The 16,329-nt window shown below is 41.6% G+C and overlaps 1 protein-coding gene across 12 annotated transcripts in view; it reads left to right on the top strand.

Annotated features, from left to right (window-relative positions):
* PKHD1 (PKHD1 ciliary IPT domain containing fibrocystin/polyductin) overlaps positions 1 to 16,329 on the top strand; it is a 278,406-nt gene that overhangs the window by 145,662 nt on the left and 116,415 nt on the right. For all 12 annotated transcript variants that reach the window (XR_008465473.1, XR_008465472.1, XM_054195531.1 and 9 more), the window contains 2 exons: positions 7,932 to 8,109; positions 8,631 to 8,826. Coding sequence is in view for 10 of the 12 variants with exons in the window: in XM_054195531.1 (XP_054051506.1) it covers positions 7,932 to 8,109; positions 8,631 to 8,826 (374 nt within the window). In the remaining 2 variants the exon portion in view is untranslated. The remainder of the gene's footprint in view (positions 1 to 7,931; positions 8,110 to 8,630; positions 8,827 to 16,329) is intronic.

Genomic DNA, 16,329 nt, shown 5'->3' with positions numbered 1-16,329 from the left:
TGCATTCAAAGCAAAGAGTCAGGGAGGCTTCAGTCACACGGACAGAGCTCCAAAATGGACCTGATAGAGGAACAGGGTAGGGAATGAAAGGAGCTGGAGAGGATGAAGGAAGAAAGTCAATTAATAAAGTATCCACAGCATGACCAGAGAATGAGGGGGTGGAGGGAGAAACAGAAAGGGTGAATTTTGTCCAGATGTATTTGAAGAGTGTTCACAATAAAAAGGGAATAGTTTAGGATTAAGGCAACAAAACATGACTAGGAAGAATTGGCAGAGATTGAGTAGGGAAAATAAAGACAGGTGGGTGACAGGAAAAATTTCCTAACAGTGAAGTCTCTTGGATTCATCTAATTTCAGTAAAAAGATGAAAATATTGTTACTTGGCTTTCTTTAGTTTCTCATGAGCAAAGAATTAAAAATCACTCTGGAAGAAATCTTTCTGTTGTGTTCTACCAGGCCCTGGAATATGCGACCTGTCAGATCTGCAACTTGTTAGTTGTACTTATTCCTCGTGGTAAGCCCTGGAGTCAGTAAAACAGGGATGCTATCAAAACCAGGGGTAAAAAACAGATTACAAGCTGCTGAGCCCAAGCCTTAAGCACTGAACTCACTTTTGCTAATCATCAGGATGGAGTAATAGCACAAGAGCATCCTCATTTTGGCATGAAGTCACGCTGTACAAGGAGAAGGTTTCAAGCAATAGCAGTAAAACAGTCTTATCCCCTGTGCTCAGTAGCTCTCTCTTGGTCTAGAGTGGCACCTTCTATGGGCTCCTCAATAAAAAGCTCGAGGGGCTTGAGACTGTGGGGTTTTCGCTTCTCTTGAGTTTCAGGGATGGACTCCAGATCCCAAAATCTTAAAAACTGAGGCAAGTAAAGGATTTTGAGAGTATGGCAACCTCTATCCCAGCAACCTCGATCTCATTACCTGACCCTGAGGGCAGCTGGCAAGGCTTGGCCATGGCCATGTTATTAATCTACTTAACCTCCAAAACATGAGGGAAGTTCCACCAGTGCTACCTTTTAGGAAAGATCCCCTGCCTGGGAGCTGTCTGGGACAGAGATGGTCCATGCAAGCTAAAAGCACGTCTGGGACCATTCGAATTATTTAAGTTACAATGTGGGCAACTGAATTCAAGTGACTGACTCTTTATCTTTGTGCTGTTTAATTTCCCAAAATTTATGTAGTATATTGGCACTTTTTTTCCCCTCAAACATATGTTTGGGGAAAAAAAAAAGTTTTTTTGTGAGACAAAAACCCTAAAAGCCTTTTTTTAAAAATGAAAACAAGTATCTTGAGCATTTCTTGGCTCTTTGACCTGAACTGCTTCACCCAACAACTTCCAGGGCAACGGGGATCCATTTCCAAACTTGCATTGCTGTAACAAAAGCCCTCTTCATGAAGTCCAGTTGAAAGTTAAACTAATGTGTCACTTAAGCACCCTTTAAAGACGGTTTTTATGTCTTTTAAAAATGTAATTGAAGCTTATAAAAGTCTTTATAAATTTATATGTGAGAAAGTTATTGCGTAGTCTGAAGAACAGCTTATGCCATGGCACAGCACAGCATGGCTGCAGGCTAGATACGGCTGCTCCAAATGCCACTGCTCCCCATATTATCATGAAAATATGAGTCTCTATTAATATTAAAACAAATTTTCATTAAAAAATTGTCATAACATGATTAAGTGACTTTAAAAGTTTCTTCACATTATGCATAATTTTTACAAGAGGAGAGCATTAGAATAATCGGCAGCCAGGCAGCACCTTGCGGCAAAGGGGACTCCAAACACTTTGCAGCTACGCACACCAGAAGGAAGTTTGCCTCTTGTTCCCTTTCATTTGCTTTCCCCTCCTCACTGCAGAAACCTGGGACTTGCTCAGCACCAGTCTTGTAGTTCAAGCTTTTTATTGCTTCCCTCTTCTTAGTCTGCTCCAGAGGAAAAGATTAACTTTCTTCTTTATAGCCTTAATTCTTAAATCTGGTCTAAAATCCTCTCCTGTAGTGCATGTATTCAGTTGCTGCAAACCCAGCCGCTGCTGATGGGTTAGTGTGAAAGGAATAGCATACCCCCTACCTCCATGTCTTTGAGTCTTGAAGAGAGTTCAAATGGTTACTCCAGTTTTGCTTTTCCTTTGATATTTACTTAGTGTGGTGCCTTCAGATGAACACCCACCTGCTGGGAAACACCCTTACAATCACTCTTCTTCTCTCAATGTGTGCATGCTCAGTTGCTCTCTGGTCGTGCGAGCTCCCTGGGTACATGACTGTATCCACACTTGGGGCAGCTCATACGCTCACTTGGCCTCACAACTTAGCCCTCTCAGGGCTCCCGTGGCATAACTTGGAAGGCAAATATTAAATTGTTGGCTGTTGACTGCTCAGTTAACCAACACATCAGCAAAATGTCAGACGTTCAGCTCTTACTGCACTATATTTCTGGCATCTTGTCCATCCCACCAAAGCAGACGAGAATTTTTATTCCCAGTGTAGGACCCCTTTCCATTTTCCCTGTAGCCTGGGGTATTGGCAGCAAAGCCAGATCCTGCACAAGCTTATGAGTATGCAAGAGAAAATGTTTGCCCAGGTCTATCCCCCAGCCTGACCATTGTCTGGAATATTTCTGGGTTGAAGGAGACATATTTAGCATTGAGGCAGCAATTGCTAGCCCTATGGTTTCTTTGCTTACAAGGAAAAGGCTGGCAAGTCTGTTAGATGCTTCTTGAGGTTTGGAAAGATCCAGGTATGCCAGCTGGGACTCATTGTCATAACAAATGGATTATTAGTCCTAATGTACTAATTGGTAGAGGACTGCACGTAGGCAATGGAGGTGCAGGAAAAACATGCCCAAAGTACCAGTGTCCAGATTTTAAGATACATTTTGGAAGCTTCAGAGCTCTTCCTGACATAGGATAAGCGGAGGGACAAAGTGGTCCTCCACAAGTCTTTGCTATGCTTACACTGCAGAGATGTTTGCATACCAGCCACTTTCCAACTCAGAATTTGTATCTGATTTTACTTTTCCTTAAAATACCAGACTGCAAACTATTGGGGAACTGATTTAACAACAGAAATGGGTTAGGAGGTCAGGGGTAGCAAACTCAAAAACTACCTTAAATGAAGCCATCTTAGCTTGTCAATCAATCACAACCATCTCTGCTGCTGGGAGACTATCTCAATTATTCTTTTACTTCAGATTCAGAAAACCTATCCCATAGTGGCTACTCAGGGTGAGGGACAAAGATGTTGTTTTCAAAGACCTGTAGATGCAAAAACTCACTGATGGTATGTGTTAACGATATAAGGCAGATTTGAATCATGACCTTGGTCTCTCAATAAACACATACACATTTACTGAAAACAGCTGAAAATTCTTAATTATTGGCATTTAAAATAAAATGAACTGTGTTTGGGCCCAGCATCAAACCTGGAAAGTGTTTGGTATGGTCATAATTTGGAATTAGCCTCCATTTGGCCAACAAGAAATTGGACTGTTGATATAAACATTTGGTGTCCCATTTGAAGTTCAATGCTATACTGTTTCCTGTTTTGGAGAGGGATAATCAGAATGGATTATTACACAAATGTATCAAACAGAAAGCATTTAGAGCTAAACACAGCGTCTGCCTTCATACACACAAATATGGACCCTTAGGATAAGTAAGTTAATGGTAAACATAAACAGGAGAGTTAATATTTGTTCTACTTGATGTTGTTGATTGGTTTAACAAATCCTTTGTGGCCCATATTTGTTGAGCAGTTCTGCACAATGCTCTTGAGCTAAATTACATAATAGTTCATACAATCACAATTGGTAAATTGTGGCTCAGACTGTAAAGTCCTATTCAGTAATCCTGCCATATTTCTAAAGCAAATTGCTCCTTAATTAAAACCTGCTTCAATATAAAAATACAGCCTTTTCAGTGAGTCATCCTTTTCTTTTCTTTTTTTTTTTTCCTCTTACAGTTTGTAAGGGCTTCCAGCAGTTTAAAGTGAGGGTTAATTTTGCATTAAGACCATTGCCTCCTAGTTTCTTTCAAATAAAGCCAGGGGAAGTTGAAGGGAAGGCTCTTTCCTCTGATAATGAAGCTCTCCATGTTAATGAGGCATGCAGGCTCCCTCGGATCCTCTGAATTAGAAATACCCGTGTGTGCGAGCACTCCTCTGCTTCATTAACATTAAGGAGAGGTAGATTGGTGGCTATTTAGGGCACAGTGAAATCACTGGCTATTTAGGGCAAATGGAAATGGTGCTAATTGTGGCTGGTAATTCCATTAGTAGGGTACTTCCATTTTGGTGTCTGTTTGGCGTATAGGTGAAAAAACACAAGCACACTGACATCCTTTCAAGGGGAATGTCATCGCAGGCTCATTGATTGTTGCCTTGTACCAGTTAATTTCTTCATTGAGCTGCAAAGTTTTTCAGGTTTCCCAAATTTTCATTTTGGTGTGCTGGCACTCCCTCAGGAGTAGGATATGTGTTTGTGGGTGGCAACACCTCAAGCAAGGTGTGTAAAAGGCAAGGACACAGCATCCACCTCAATGAAATCCCAGGGATTTCAGGCCATAAGATGTCTCCTGCTTCCTTTCCTTCCTGGGTCATGAATAAACTTCCAGGTGAAGGTCCTCAGAAAGGTTTTCTGGCATTAAAAAAATGGGATTTTCAAACAAAAAAATTCTCCAGTGAAGGCCCCCTATCTCTCTGTTCCAAAGACTGAGAACAATTAACTGAAAAAGGAAGTTGGTACTGTCTGAAGCAGGCAAAAATCTATCCAGCTTTAAAGTGTAGGGAGAGGGGTTTCGTCTGTTAGAAGTAGGCATACTGGAAAAGATGTATTTCACTTAACTGTAGCAATCTGAAAGTTAGTTGTCTAGTTTAGGATATTTATTTGAGGTGCCTTTGTAAAATCTCATGAAGATTGGTGTGCAACAGAGTTGTATTCACATTTCATTCACTAGCTAGTGAATTCACATTCACATTAACTAGCTAATGAATGTACATGGTTAGTATGGAATTGTCACCTAACTTTCTGACAGATCTATCAGATGGCATATATCCCTCCCAATATCCCAGCAGGATTGCCCCTTTCCAGGTTTTCTTTTCTGTCTTTAAAGCTTCTTGGAAGTACCGGGGAGAAGTCTCTGGGAAAAGTAATTCAAGCTGTCTCATCAGACTTCCCCAGTGACAAACAGTAAAATGAGTAAAGAGCAAAACCACGTGCATTTACGTCGCTTGCTATGGCATTATGCATCTTTGTAACTCAATAAGGCAATTTTTGATGCGCAGGAGAGTTTAATGTCACAACATATTATGTGTGGTGTGCTTCTGCTGCTAGAAATGTTGTCCTGAATACCTGCGCAGGTGCTGATAACTGTGGAAATAATGTGCTTGTTGTCGTTTACTTGCTTAATTAGCAGCCTAATATCCTGGTCCAGTTAATGCCTATAAGAGGAGGTTTATTAGTAGTACGAAAGCTGTTTAAGCCTTATAAACTCCTTCCAGTCAGTTTCATTGGTCTGCCAATATCTTCTGGTTGAGTGATTCTTTGCTGATTCACACTTCTCCTGTTTCCCACTGCTGTTTCTCAGCTGAATGTTTCTGAGTAACCAGAAAATCCTTTGCCAAAGTGACAGCCATCAGAACAACAACAAAAAAACCCCAACTGATTTTAAAACAGAAAAAGAAATATCTGCAGGCAACCCTCCTCCAAGATGAGTGCTATTGTAATTATGTATTGTCTCCAAAGCGACAAGGGGAAAAAACAAACAAAAATTGCAAATACAAACAGGCAAATTGCAGGATGACATGAGTTTTAGCACTATCTGTCTTGGATAAGTAAACCATATCCAGTCTGGAGGGCTGGGTAATACGTTGTTTAGTTGTAGGGTAATACCATTTGAGATATGCTTAAAAGTGGGTTTGTGTTTTTTTTTAAGCTTAGCGTCAGCTCAAATGCCAAAACTGACTAAGTGGGCTAAAGGTGAAACTGCCAACTTGCCTTGATCCTGCAGCAGCACTTGATTCACGTATAAATCTGCTGCATTCATCTTTGTGGCAGAATCATGGCCCCAGGGTACCTTGGCAAGCCAGCAAGGCTTCTCTTCAGCTGGGAATGAGAGTTGCAGTCCTGGGACGTGTATCCCTAGCAATTCCCTATGCATAATGTGAAGAATGCAAGAAGCAGGAAAAAACTTGTTCATTTGCAGTTGTGTAGCTGCAACCCCAATTTTCTTACAAGCATGCCCAGTGTTGGCCTGGCCAAGGATGGGAGATGCTTGATGTGGTGATGGAGGTTTTGGATGTGTCCATCGGAGCTCCTCCTGTATCTTTAGTGACATAGCCAGCCCTACATCAATCCCTTTGCAAGACAATAGGGATCATCCTCAGGGTGGGGAATTATATCTACCAGTTGCTATGGAAAGGAGTGCCACAACGAGATGCATCACATTCTCAGGCAAGCTTAGGCAGTCCATGCATGGGTGTGCAGTAAGGGGACAGGGAGGAGATTCTTAGGCTATGATTTATTCTTACTGAGTTTTGATACCAAAATGCAATTTCTAATGTGGAAGTCTTGTCACCCAAATTCATTCTGGTCATGGAGAAACATCACCTCCAGGGAATATTTTAGCCCACCTCACACCTGACATCCTCTGGAGGAGCTTGATATTCCTTGTTGCCTCTAGGAGAGGAGACCTCCCCAGTCTTGTTTCAGAAGTAAAGCAGTAACACAGTGTAGCTGACCAGAGCATAGTTTCAAGTATGATTTCCATCAGTTTCAAGAGCTGTTGTAGGAATGCAAGATGCTGAGGACTGGAGGTAAGGTCTTTGTTTTGAAGAGGCGGCTTATGGTCAGGTGTCCCTGATCAATCAGACATGAAGAGACAATGGACGTTCAATGGTTGAACATCAGAAGGGTTATCTGCATTTCAGCTTTATCTTTTCCTTCATGTCGTTTGTTGCCTTCAACAAAGCAGTTCCTGAAATCAGAGTATTCTGTGTCTCTGGACTTTACCTTACACAGCCTTCCACATTGGGTAAACTGACAATCATAGCAGTAAGAGGTTATTCTGGACAGATGCCCAAATAATCAAGATCGGTTTAGTGTAATTTGAAACAAGTCTATGTGCAGGAAAAAACAAAGCCTGCCCCTGGAGAGGAAGTCAAGGTGGATGGTTATACCCCCTTCATCCCAGCTTCACTGTTTTATTTCCTAGTTTCAGTAGAGGAAAGTCTCCAGAGGCCTTAAATCTAAAGAGTTCATGCCCACTCATGATATCATTACTACCTATCTGTTCAGTGGGTTTTTTTAGTCTGGCTAGATCGGACAGAAATTGGGAGTGCAAAGTTCTAGAGAAAAAGGGGTTTAAGTTCTTATTTGGATGCTCAGAGGAACTGTTGCACTAAAAGTTCACCCATTTTGCGAAGGCTTTCATCAGTCTGCAGCACCCCCGGGTTCATACTGCATGCTGACCTGGGTACCGAGCAGCTTTTTGAGTTACACAGGATTTTCGCACCTTCAGCCTTGATGAAATATTTCACTGCTCAAATGTGAGTGAGAAAAACTCAGAAAACTCTACCAAACCATTTAATGAAGAGGAAGATCCTAAAAGTTGACTCTGAAGCTCACGAGTCTGGTGGATGGGGAAATAGCCTGAGAGTGAAGAAGTTGGTACCCTCGCTCTTACCATTGCTCTGCTTTGGCACAAGCTTTGTTCCTCTGTGCTTTTATTTGCCTTTCTTCCTTCCTTTCTTTTTTTACGGCACTTCAGACAGATATTGTTTCTTACCATATTTGTGAAGAACTACACAAAAGAAGTCACATTCTGAGAGAGAGACAGCATATACTATTGTAATTCAAATAAAACCAGAACTGTGAAGGTTGCAAAATGACAGAGTTCAGTGAAAAAAATTGATCATTTTTTTTTCCTCCAGAAAAGATGCTCCAGACATTCCCTATAATTTAACTGTGACTGACAGTAGGAATAAGACATCCACAGTCAATTACATCCCTGATACCTTATCAAACCTGTATGGCTGGATGGTTCTCCTCTTGGATAAAGAGACTCATACGTTGACATTTGACAACCCTTTGGTCAGCAAACAGCTCCAGGTAACACGGGAATTTTTTATAATTTCAAAATTATATTTGGAAGAGATAATCATGCTTTCATCTTTCTGGGAGAGCACAGAGAGGAAAAATAGTGTTAATTGCACTGAGAAAATATCTGTGTATTTATAGGCAAGGCTTAGATATGACGACCTAGTCCCTGAAGCTCTCAATAGTAACTTGGAGCAGGAAGATGATTTTGGGCATCCTAGAAGAAAGTTCAGTGTGGTGCTTAGGAATCAACAAAATTTGTACTACCTTAAGACATACTGAAGCATGGTTTTCGGAAGACATTGTCTCTCTGCACTTTTTAAAGGTGATGAGGGGAGTTGATTTTGTCTGCATTCACCATTGCCTTCTGCTCAATTTTACATCTCTCTTCCATGTTTCCAATACACATTTTGCAAAAGAATATGTTGCCCGTGAGGAGCACGGATAAACACCCTCTTTATCCCTTTATACTGCACTCCGTGGAGCTCTAATCACAGACACAAGCACATTTATTTTGGTTCCCTCTTCTCTAGTATTCAGTGACATTTACCAGCTTCACAACTGGGAATTACTTGCTGGTGGAACACAAGGATATTCCTGCCCATCCTGAGGTTGTGGTGTCCTGCGGGACAAGGACTGGACAGTCACTTCAATCGCTGCCTTCATATGGACATCATAGGAGCTGTGACTGGTATCTTGACAGCAGACTGAGGAAGCTAACCTACTTGGGTAAGTGCGATACGAGGGACGCAAAGTACCTTTTTGTTCAAGAATGGTGGCAGACCTGATGTCTTTTTAATTTAAACACCCAAACTACATAAGGCCTTAGACACAAGGCTATATTCCAACAGCCTTTCAGTAAGTGAAAGGTCCTTCAAAAAGATCAAATAGGTAAATGCATGCACATTGGATCCCTCTCTATCAGATCTATCTGATACCTGACCTATCAACATAGGTGTTGTGTCATAAATAGTGGGTGATGTGACATCAGTTGAATTTGAATTGGTGTTTTGGAGAGAAAAAGGCATTAAACTCCACTAATGATCTCTGTTGTCAGCTGGTCCCATATCATATGTATCATTAATAAATCATGTGCAATCTATCAGGGCTGAACCCACTGAAGACAGTAAGACTACTGGGCAAGAATTTTTCCTATGACTGTAAACTTCCAGGGATAGAATCATACAATCATATAATGGTTCGGGTTGGAAGGGACCTTAAAGATCATCTAGTTCCAACACCCCTGCCATGGGCAGGGACACGTCCCACTAGATCAGGTTGCTCAGAGCCCTGTCCAGCCTGGCCTTAAAATCTTCCAGGGATGGGGCTTCCACCACCCCTCTGGGCAACCTGTTCCAGTGTCTCCCCACCCTCATGGTGAAGAACTCCTTCCTAACGTCCAGTCTGAATCGACCCATCTCTAGTTTTAATCCATTCCCTCTAGCCCTACCATTACCTGACATCCTAAAAAGTCCCTCACCAGCTTTCTTGTAGGCCCCCTTAAGATACTGGTAGGCCACTAGAAGGTCTCCTTGGATGTCATAGACATTGAGTACTTGGATGTCATAGACATTTGAGTACATTGGCTTTGTACACTAGGTCATGAAGTGTGGCGGTCATTTTTAAAAGAAATTCAGACATTTACTGATAATTATTCAAACTTCATTTATTCTTTTAAATTTGGGACATTTTCCGCAATTCCCATTCTCAAGCAAATGATTTTATACGGGTCTAAGTTCTATATGTAAAAAGGAAAGTAATGATTGTTGCCATTATTAATAGTAGGGAAGCTAAAGTATAAAGATGCCGATTTTCACAGTAACAGAAAATTTTGTCCATCAGTTTTAATGAATTTCTTTTGATTTGTATTGATGAGATGACATAATGGAATGAACAACTAGAAAAAACAGTGGAACAGTAGACAGGAAAACACATCTGGAATGAGGGCAGGTAATCCACTGAGCTTAGTCTGACAGCAATGAAAACCATCCAATGTACATTTGAGGAGAAATGGGGAAACCCATACCTTAAACTCAGTCTGAGGACCACGCTTGCTGCATCCACCTCTGGTCCTGCGGCCAACTGGCATTGCACAGCTTGTGTCCACACAACTTAACATTTTACCTCTCAAACCAGGCTGGATGCACCCAGGCTTCAAATTAGGAAAGATCCCTGTCCTGTACTAACTCACAAACCGTAATGGTCGCCACCTGGGAGAGAACATTGGTCTGAGCAAAAGCTGTGCCAGGAACTCAGCCAGTGATCTAACCATGTAGATTTTTGGGGTCCAGCTCTTAGTTCCATTTCCTGGCTCTTTTTAGATATAGTATAGTTATAGATTGGCTGGTTGAGTCTAAGCCTTACCCAAGATTATGCCAGGTATCTACTGAAAGAAGAAATATGTTTTTATTATTTCAGTTTACTAACAGTGTAAATTTGTTCTTTCAAATATAAAAGTCAACTGATTTTCAATTCGCACATCCTGAATTGCACTTTCATAAATAGGACAGCATGGGAAATCTCAGAAGATGACACCTATATCTTGGCCGTTTACTGTTATTGAAAATAGAGGAGACGACAGTCTTGGGAAGGCTGGGACCAAGTGATCTGGCTGGCCTATCTCACTCTTGCATCATAGATACTTTCTTGTCCTTCTCTTGTCTTCCTTTCATCCTCATTTTTATTATATGAAGAGCTCATTGTTGTTTCTCATTTTAATACAGAGAGAAATAATCATCCAGAGTACATGAGGGGAAATTTATGAAAACACCTAACATGTATAATTCATGCTGTGAACATTTTCAGCAAGGACTTTTATAGCAGCGAGATCAATAATTCAGTGTCAGGTACCTAATATCTAATGCTGTTGGTAGGGTAAAAGTCTGAAACAAAGCAAGCAGATTCCTAGCCCTGGTGTGCCATTTAATTTCTCCCCTAATCTCTGCTGTGCAGGCTGAGAGGGTGAGGATAATTAGCCATCAGAGCAGACTCATGGCATGGGGTGGACTTTCCATCACTCAGAGTCCTTAGATGATGCTTGGCCGTCTTTTCAGAGAAATATGCTCCAGCTCTATGAGAAGCTATTAGAAACCTCATGAGGCGAGATTCACGCTCTGTAGGAGGTCAGAGAAGGCTGCCACAATAGTCCCTTCTGGCCCTAAAAACCCACCAGTCCACGTACCAATCCGGAGAGGACAACTCTTGAAGGTCTGGCCTTCAGAAAGCGTTCCTGCCTAAGTCTGCAAGCTGTTTTTTTTTTTATTTACTTATTGTTTATTTACATTTAACTATATGAAATAATTAGCCAACTAATTAATCCCATTTACAAGCTTTGTCGGATTCTTCAGCTGTCAGTCATGCCTGAGCCCGGGGCCGGCGTTGAGTCTCAGCTTCCTCCTTCATCTGACTTGGTCTCCATGGCTACAGGCTGCATCTGCTGACACCCCACTCTCTATTTACTGCTTAATTAAGAATTTCACGCTCAGCCCTTATCTGCTGCTAAGAACAAGAACACACTGTTAAGAAACTCCAAATTTAGGCTGCTGCACAAGGAAAGCCTTTCTTGTCGTCCTGACTGCGTGGAGCCTCTTTAACTACCCTTTTGGCAACTGCGCTGCCACCCTTCAATCAAAAATCATTAAATGGGGCAGAGATAATGAGCATGTAACATATCAAAAGGAGGATGTTTGCTCGGGCTAAGGAGGAAAAGCTGTAAGGGCCTATAAGCAGCCGCCACTTCAAAGGGAGAAGGGGCTGATAAAGAGTCATTTGTTCCTGTTTGACTTATGTAAAAGGTCTGGTATGTCGGAGTCCCGTCTCGCAGACGCGGGTCCCCCTCTCTCGGTGCTCGTGTGTCAGCAGTCGGGCAGCTGGGCGCAAACAGCATCAGCCCAAGCATATAATCACTTGACTCCGTGCTGACAATGGGCACTTGTAGGGGGTGGCGGAGGGAGGGCTGGGGGACAATGGGAAGACAATTATTGCAGCTGCTCGGGAGGGCCATAATTCTTCCTGCAGAAAGTCGCCAGCTCTTGCAGGGCGGAGGGGAGAGCTCGAGCGTATTAGTCATCCTCCGACTTTTGGAAGCACTTTGCCGCGCCGGTGGGGTTTCGACAGCTGCTGGTGTACCGCCTCTTTCCAATAATTGTACATTCTGGCAGGGGTCAACTTACTTTTGACCCTCTGCTTTTGTGCCCATCAGAAAGCCTTTTAGGGCAAACGGTGGGGAAGTGGCAGGGGTGCATTACATCCAAAATTAACGTCGGTAAATACGTATCAGATGCCAGCTCATTCACAAGCAGGCTCCTGAATTCACACAGCCTTTTGCTCGGGCCTGCATAGCGGGGAAAGCAGGGAGAAGGGGAGGGAAAACCCCACGACTGAGAAGATATTGTTATTCAAAAGAAGAGGGCAGCTGAATGAAGCCACCTTGGCCAGCAGTTTGCATCAGGCTCAGGCTTTCTCCATGCCCCCTTCCATCCAAAAATGCCTGGCGTCATGCAAGTGTTTGTTTATCTTTGGGGGAGAAAAAAGGCCTGTCTAACACAAAGGCAAGAAAATATACCGTATGGAGGGGATTAAAGGAGTTAAGTTGCCCTGATGCTTTGCATGCTAGCAGTTTTGTAAATTAGGCTTGGGCATGGGACAATGCAGGGGATGCTGAATGGAGAGAAATAATTGTAATAAAGAATGCTTCTGCTATGTGGGCTGCCTACGCAATGATCCTGTTAACAAAGGTACTTGCTGCTATCTACCTACATGAAACCCAGTTAAGTAACCCATAAGTCCCTTTGAAAATAATCTTTTCAGACCATTTTAAAGGAATCGGTATTGAAGGACAGATAACCCTATGTCCTGGCTGGATGTTGGGTGAAGGGGAGATAAGGAAGCTTCAAGCATCCAGTGCCAGTCATTTCTACATCAGCAGCTTTGTTTTGACATTATTCGGTCTTAGTAGCATCATCCTGATTTTCTCTGGCTAACCCCACATCTTGAGAGAAGGGTTCCTCAGAGGTCACCGATTTTTGAAATTGCTGTGTGGGTCCCTGAAACACTGGTGGGTTGGGGCTCAACCATGTTTCAGGAATCTGGTCTTAACATGACGTGACCACACTGAATCAAAAAAAGCTTATCTTAAGAAGGGAAGTGGAAAGAAACGTCACACTGCGACATCTGGGATATTTTTAGGAGAAATATCCTCTGTAAATTACGATAATAACATTATGAGCTTTTTAAGTCTGTTACAAATATGAGCATATGGTGCCACAGCGTGGCACTGCTCCTTGGTTAAGGTCTCTGGGCAATACTGGAATGGGCTAAAAACTAGAGAGATGTTGTTTCTTTTTTGTTCACTTTTGAAACGTTTAAACCATTTTCTTTTGGAATGAAACAAAGCGTTGGCTTGCTTCATCTCCAGACTTCTCTTGGCTTTTTTCTAAAATTGAAGTGCTGGACACAAACATTATTGAAAACATCACTGAAAGGATTATCAAACCTTTTACTTACCCCAAATACATTTTTCAGTAGACACAACTTTTGTGGAGATGGGTCATCCTGCTGACTTTGCTCAAGCTACTCATGTGTGAGTTGTTAGGACGGCCTGAGGCTCAACCTCATATTACTGCTGTGTCAGAAGCAGGTTTACAGTTTCCATAGTTCTTCAAAAAAATAATTTGATTACACTTATTGTCTTTTCTAAATCCCTAAGAAATGATCTCACTTCCATTACACTCTGTGGGTTTCTCTAATTGCTTTGCATAGGAGAAAAAAAAAGGCTCTTGAGAATGTTTGTTTCTAATTTTAAAATATAGAAAATAAATAGACAAAGATATTTTCTGCAGCCTTATTGCTTAGGGGTAAAGGAGAATCCTAGGTGAAAGACCGAAAGAATGGAGTTAATTTGTTGCAGAGGACTGGTTGTACAGGCATGCGTTTTCTTCCATCTAGATAAAAATGACCCTCTATCAGTTTTTGCAGAAGGTCAGTTGACCAGATGTGGACTGCTCAGTGGCCTCCATGCAACGAAATGTCGGTTCTTAGCAGAGAGGTGCCCTTTGTGATGGCCACAAAAAGAAAAATTAACCTTTTCCTGGCAGATGAGCTCCTGTCCTTCTGGCACGGCAGCAGAGAGGCCAGAAAATGTAGCAGTTACAGAAATAAGATGATGAAATGCCCTTAAAATCCTGTCAGAGATGGTCTTTTGACTATGTGATCTCTGCAGGAGGATTTTCATGCCTTCACCTCTCTCTCTGCAAATGTTAATCTGCTGTAAGCAATAATCTGTGTCCATTAGCCCCAATTTTTTTTTTATTTGTTATTTTACATTTCCTCACTGCCATATCTCCATGATATCATATTTCTGGGTGCCTTCTGTAACAGATCCTGGTAGAGGATGAGAAAATATTCTATCCCAGGTTATCCAGTTTCTAGAGGTGTGTCTCACCGTCTTGTTGATTGCGCTGTCTAAAAGTTTTGATTTTCCTGTGATGTATGTTAGCCCAATTGATGTTAAATAGCATGGAGTTTCTTGTTATTTGTAAGTCAGGCTATTGGAGCCATTTATCCTAGTTTCAGCCCTTCCTAATATCCACAGGCAAAATTCCCTGTCACTGCAAAGCTGATAAAAGACTAAGTTGCTCCTCCTTCATGTTCACTCAAGGAGCCCTGAACCAGAAGAAAGTTACCAAGAGTATTGTCATGAAGGCCTATATTTATGATTCACAGCCCAAACATCCAGGAAGAGCTGTAATAAGACAGAAAATTGATGAGCCTTATAAAGGTTTTATACAACTAAACCCTGGAGCCTTATAACTACATTTAGGGAAGAGTCACCTTAATTCAATGTTTAGTAATGACGTCCTTCGTCTGTATTGCCTATATCTCTTCCTGTCCTGTACAGAAACAATGATAACTTACTCTGCAGCAAAACCAAACAACCAGAAGGACTACGTCACTGTAGTCTTGATTATTCCCAAGGCCCATATCTTTCCTGTCTTGATCAGGGTTTTAGGCATATTTGTGGGAAATGGCAACAAAATACTATTGATTCATGACTGTTGCACTTTACACCCCATTGACATAAATAAATGTGCAAGTTGCAAGGCTATGGAGAATTCAGCCCCCGATTCCTGCATTCGTGTGGAAGGTATAAATGACTTACAATGGGTTGGATTGTCATGCTCTGTGGCTGGATGTCAATTCAAATCTGAGAAACTTTATCCTTGCCCTGAATCAGGACATGACTGTACTAAGTGTTAATGGTTCCTTTCTTCACTGTGTAAGGGGGCTAAACCCCTTTATGAGGTCTATATAGCATATTGATCAAGTTTTATGTTCCCTCAGGATTTAATTAGAACAGCTTTTCTCTGAACAATACAAACACCCTTAATTAAACAATTGCACAGTAGTGCCTGCAAAATTAAGCTAAAACCCAACAAATCTGACAATATATATTTATTGAAAAACGGGTACTGTCAGGGCTTGGTTCTCCCATTTTTCTTAAGACTGATGTAGCACCTTTGACTCTGATTTGCCCTGTTATGAGAGGAGAAGGAAGGCCACCATAAACATGAAAGTGTCCATAGAAGAGTATTGTCTAAAAGCCACATGAACTCTGTGTCAAAGACTTCAAATTGGCAGCTTCAGGTCATTCTTTCTCCTCAAAGGCTCACCTGTGGCCTCCCAAAGGCACAATGCTGTTCAGTTTGAGCTCTATGTGATGATTTGGGGCAGATCGGTTTGACTGATATATGGATGAGATCACAGCTACCGTTGGGAGACAAGGTGTCACTGAAGAACAGGGCTGAGGCACCTGATTACTAATTAATCAGATATAAGAAAAACCTCATGGAATCAGTTTCTATTTAATTATGGAAGCCTCATTTGGCATAGGAGCATATGCTAGTAACTCAATCGAGTGCTTTCAACTGACATCAAATAGTAATTATCAGAAAGAATCAAGTTTTTTGATTATTCATACTAATTTATTGAACACTTAAAATTAATGAACCTCAGTTATTTTAAATTTGCTCTGTTGCACTGGGAGAAAAGGAGGGAGGTAGGAAAGACGGTTCTCACAATTTAAAAGTACAGAGACTTGTTTAAAGATAAAATAAGTAAATTACAATATGGCATGAAATCCCATCGGTGGCTTGATACACACGTAGGAAAGTTCTCGGCATGTTCTGGAACTGAGGAAAGTTCTGACAATGGCTTCATTTATACAATTCTCCT

The sequence above is a fragment of the Rissa tridactyla genome, chromosome 3, assembly GCF_028500815.1.
Source record: "Rissa tridactyla isolate bRisTri1 chromosome 3, bRisTri1.patW.cur.20221130, whole genome shotgun sequence".
NCBI lineage: Eukaryota > Metazoa > Chordata > Aves > Charadriiformes > Laridae > Rissa > Rissa tridactyla.
Note: the sequence above shows the minus strand (reverse complement) of the source record. Positions and strands in the feature narration are given on the sequence as shown.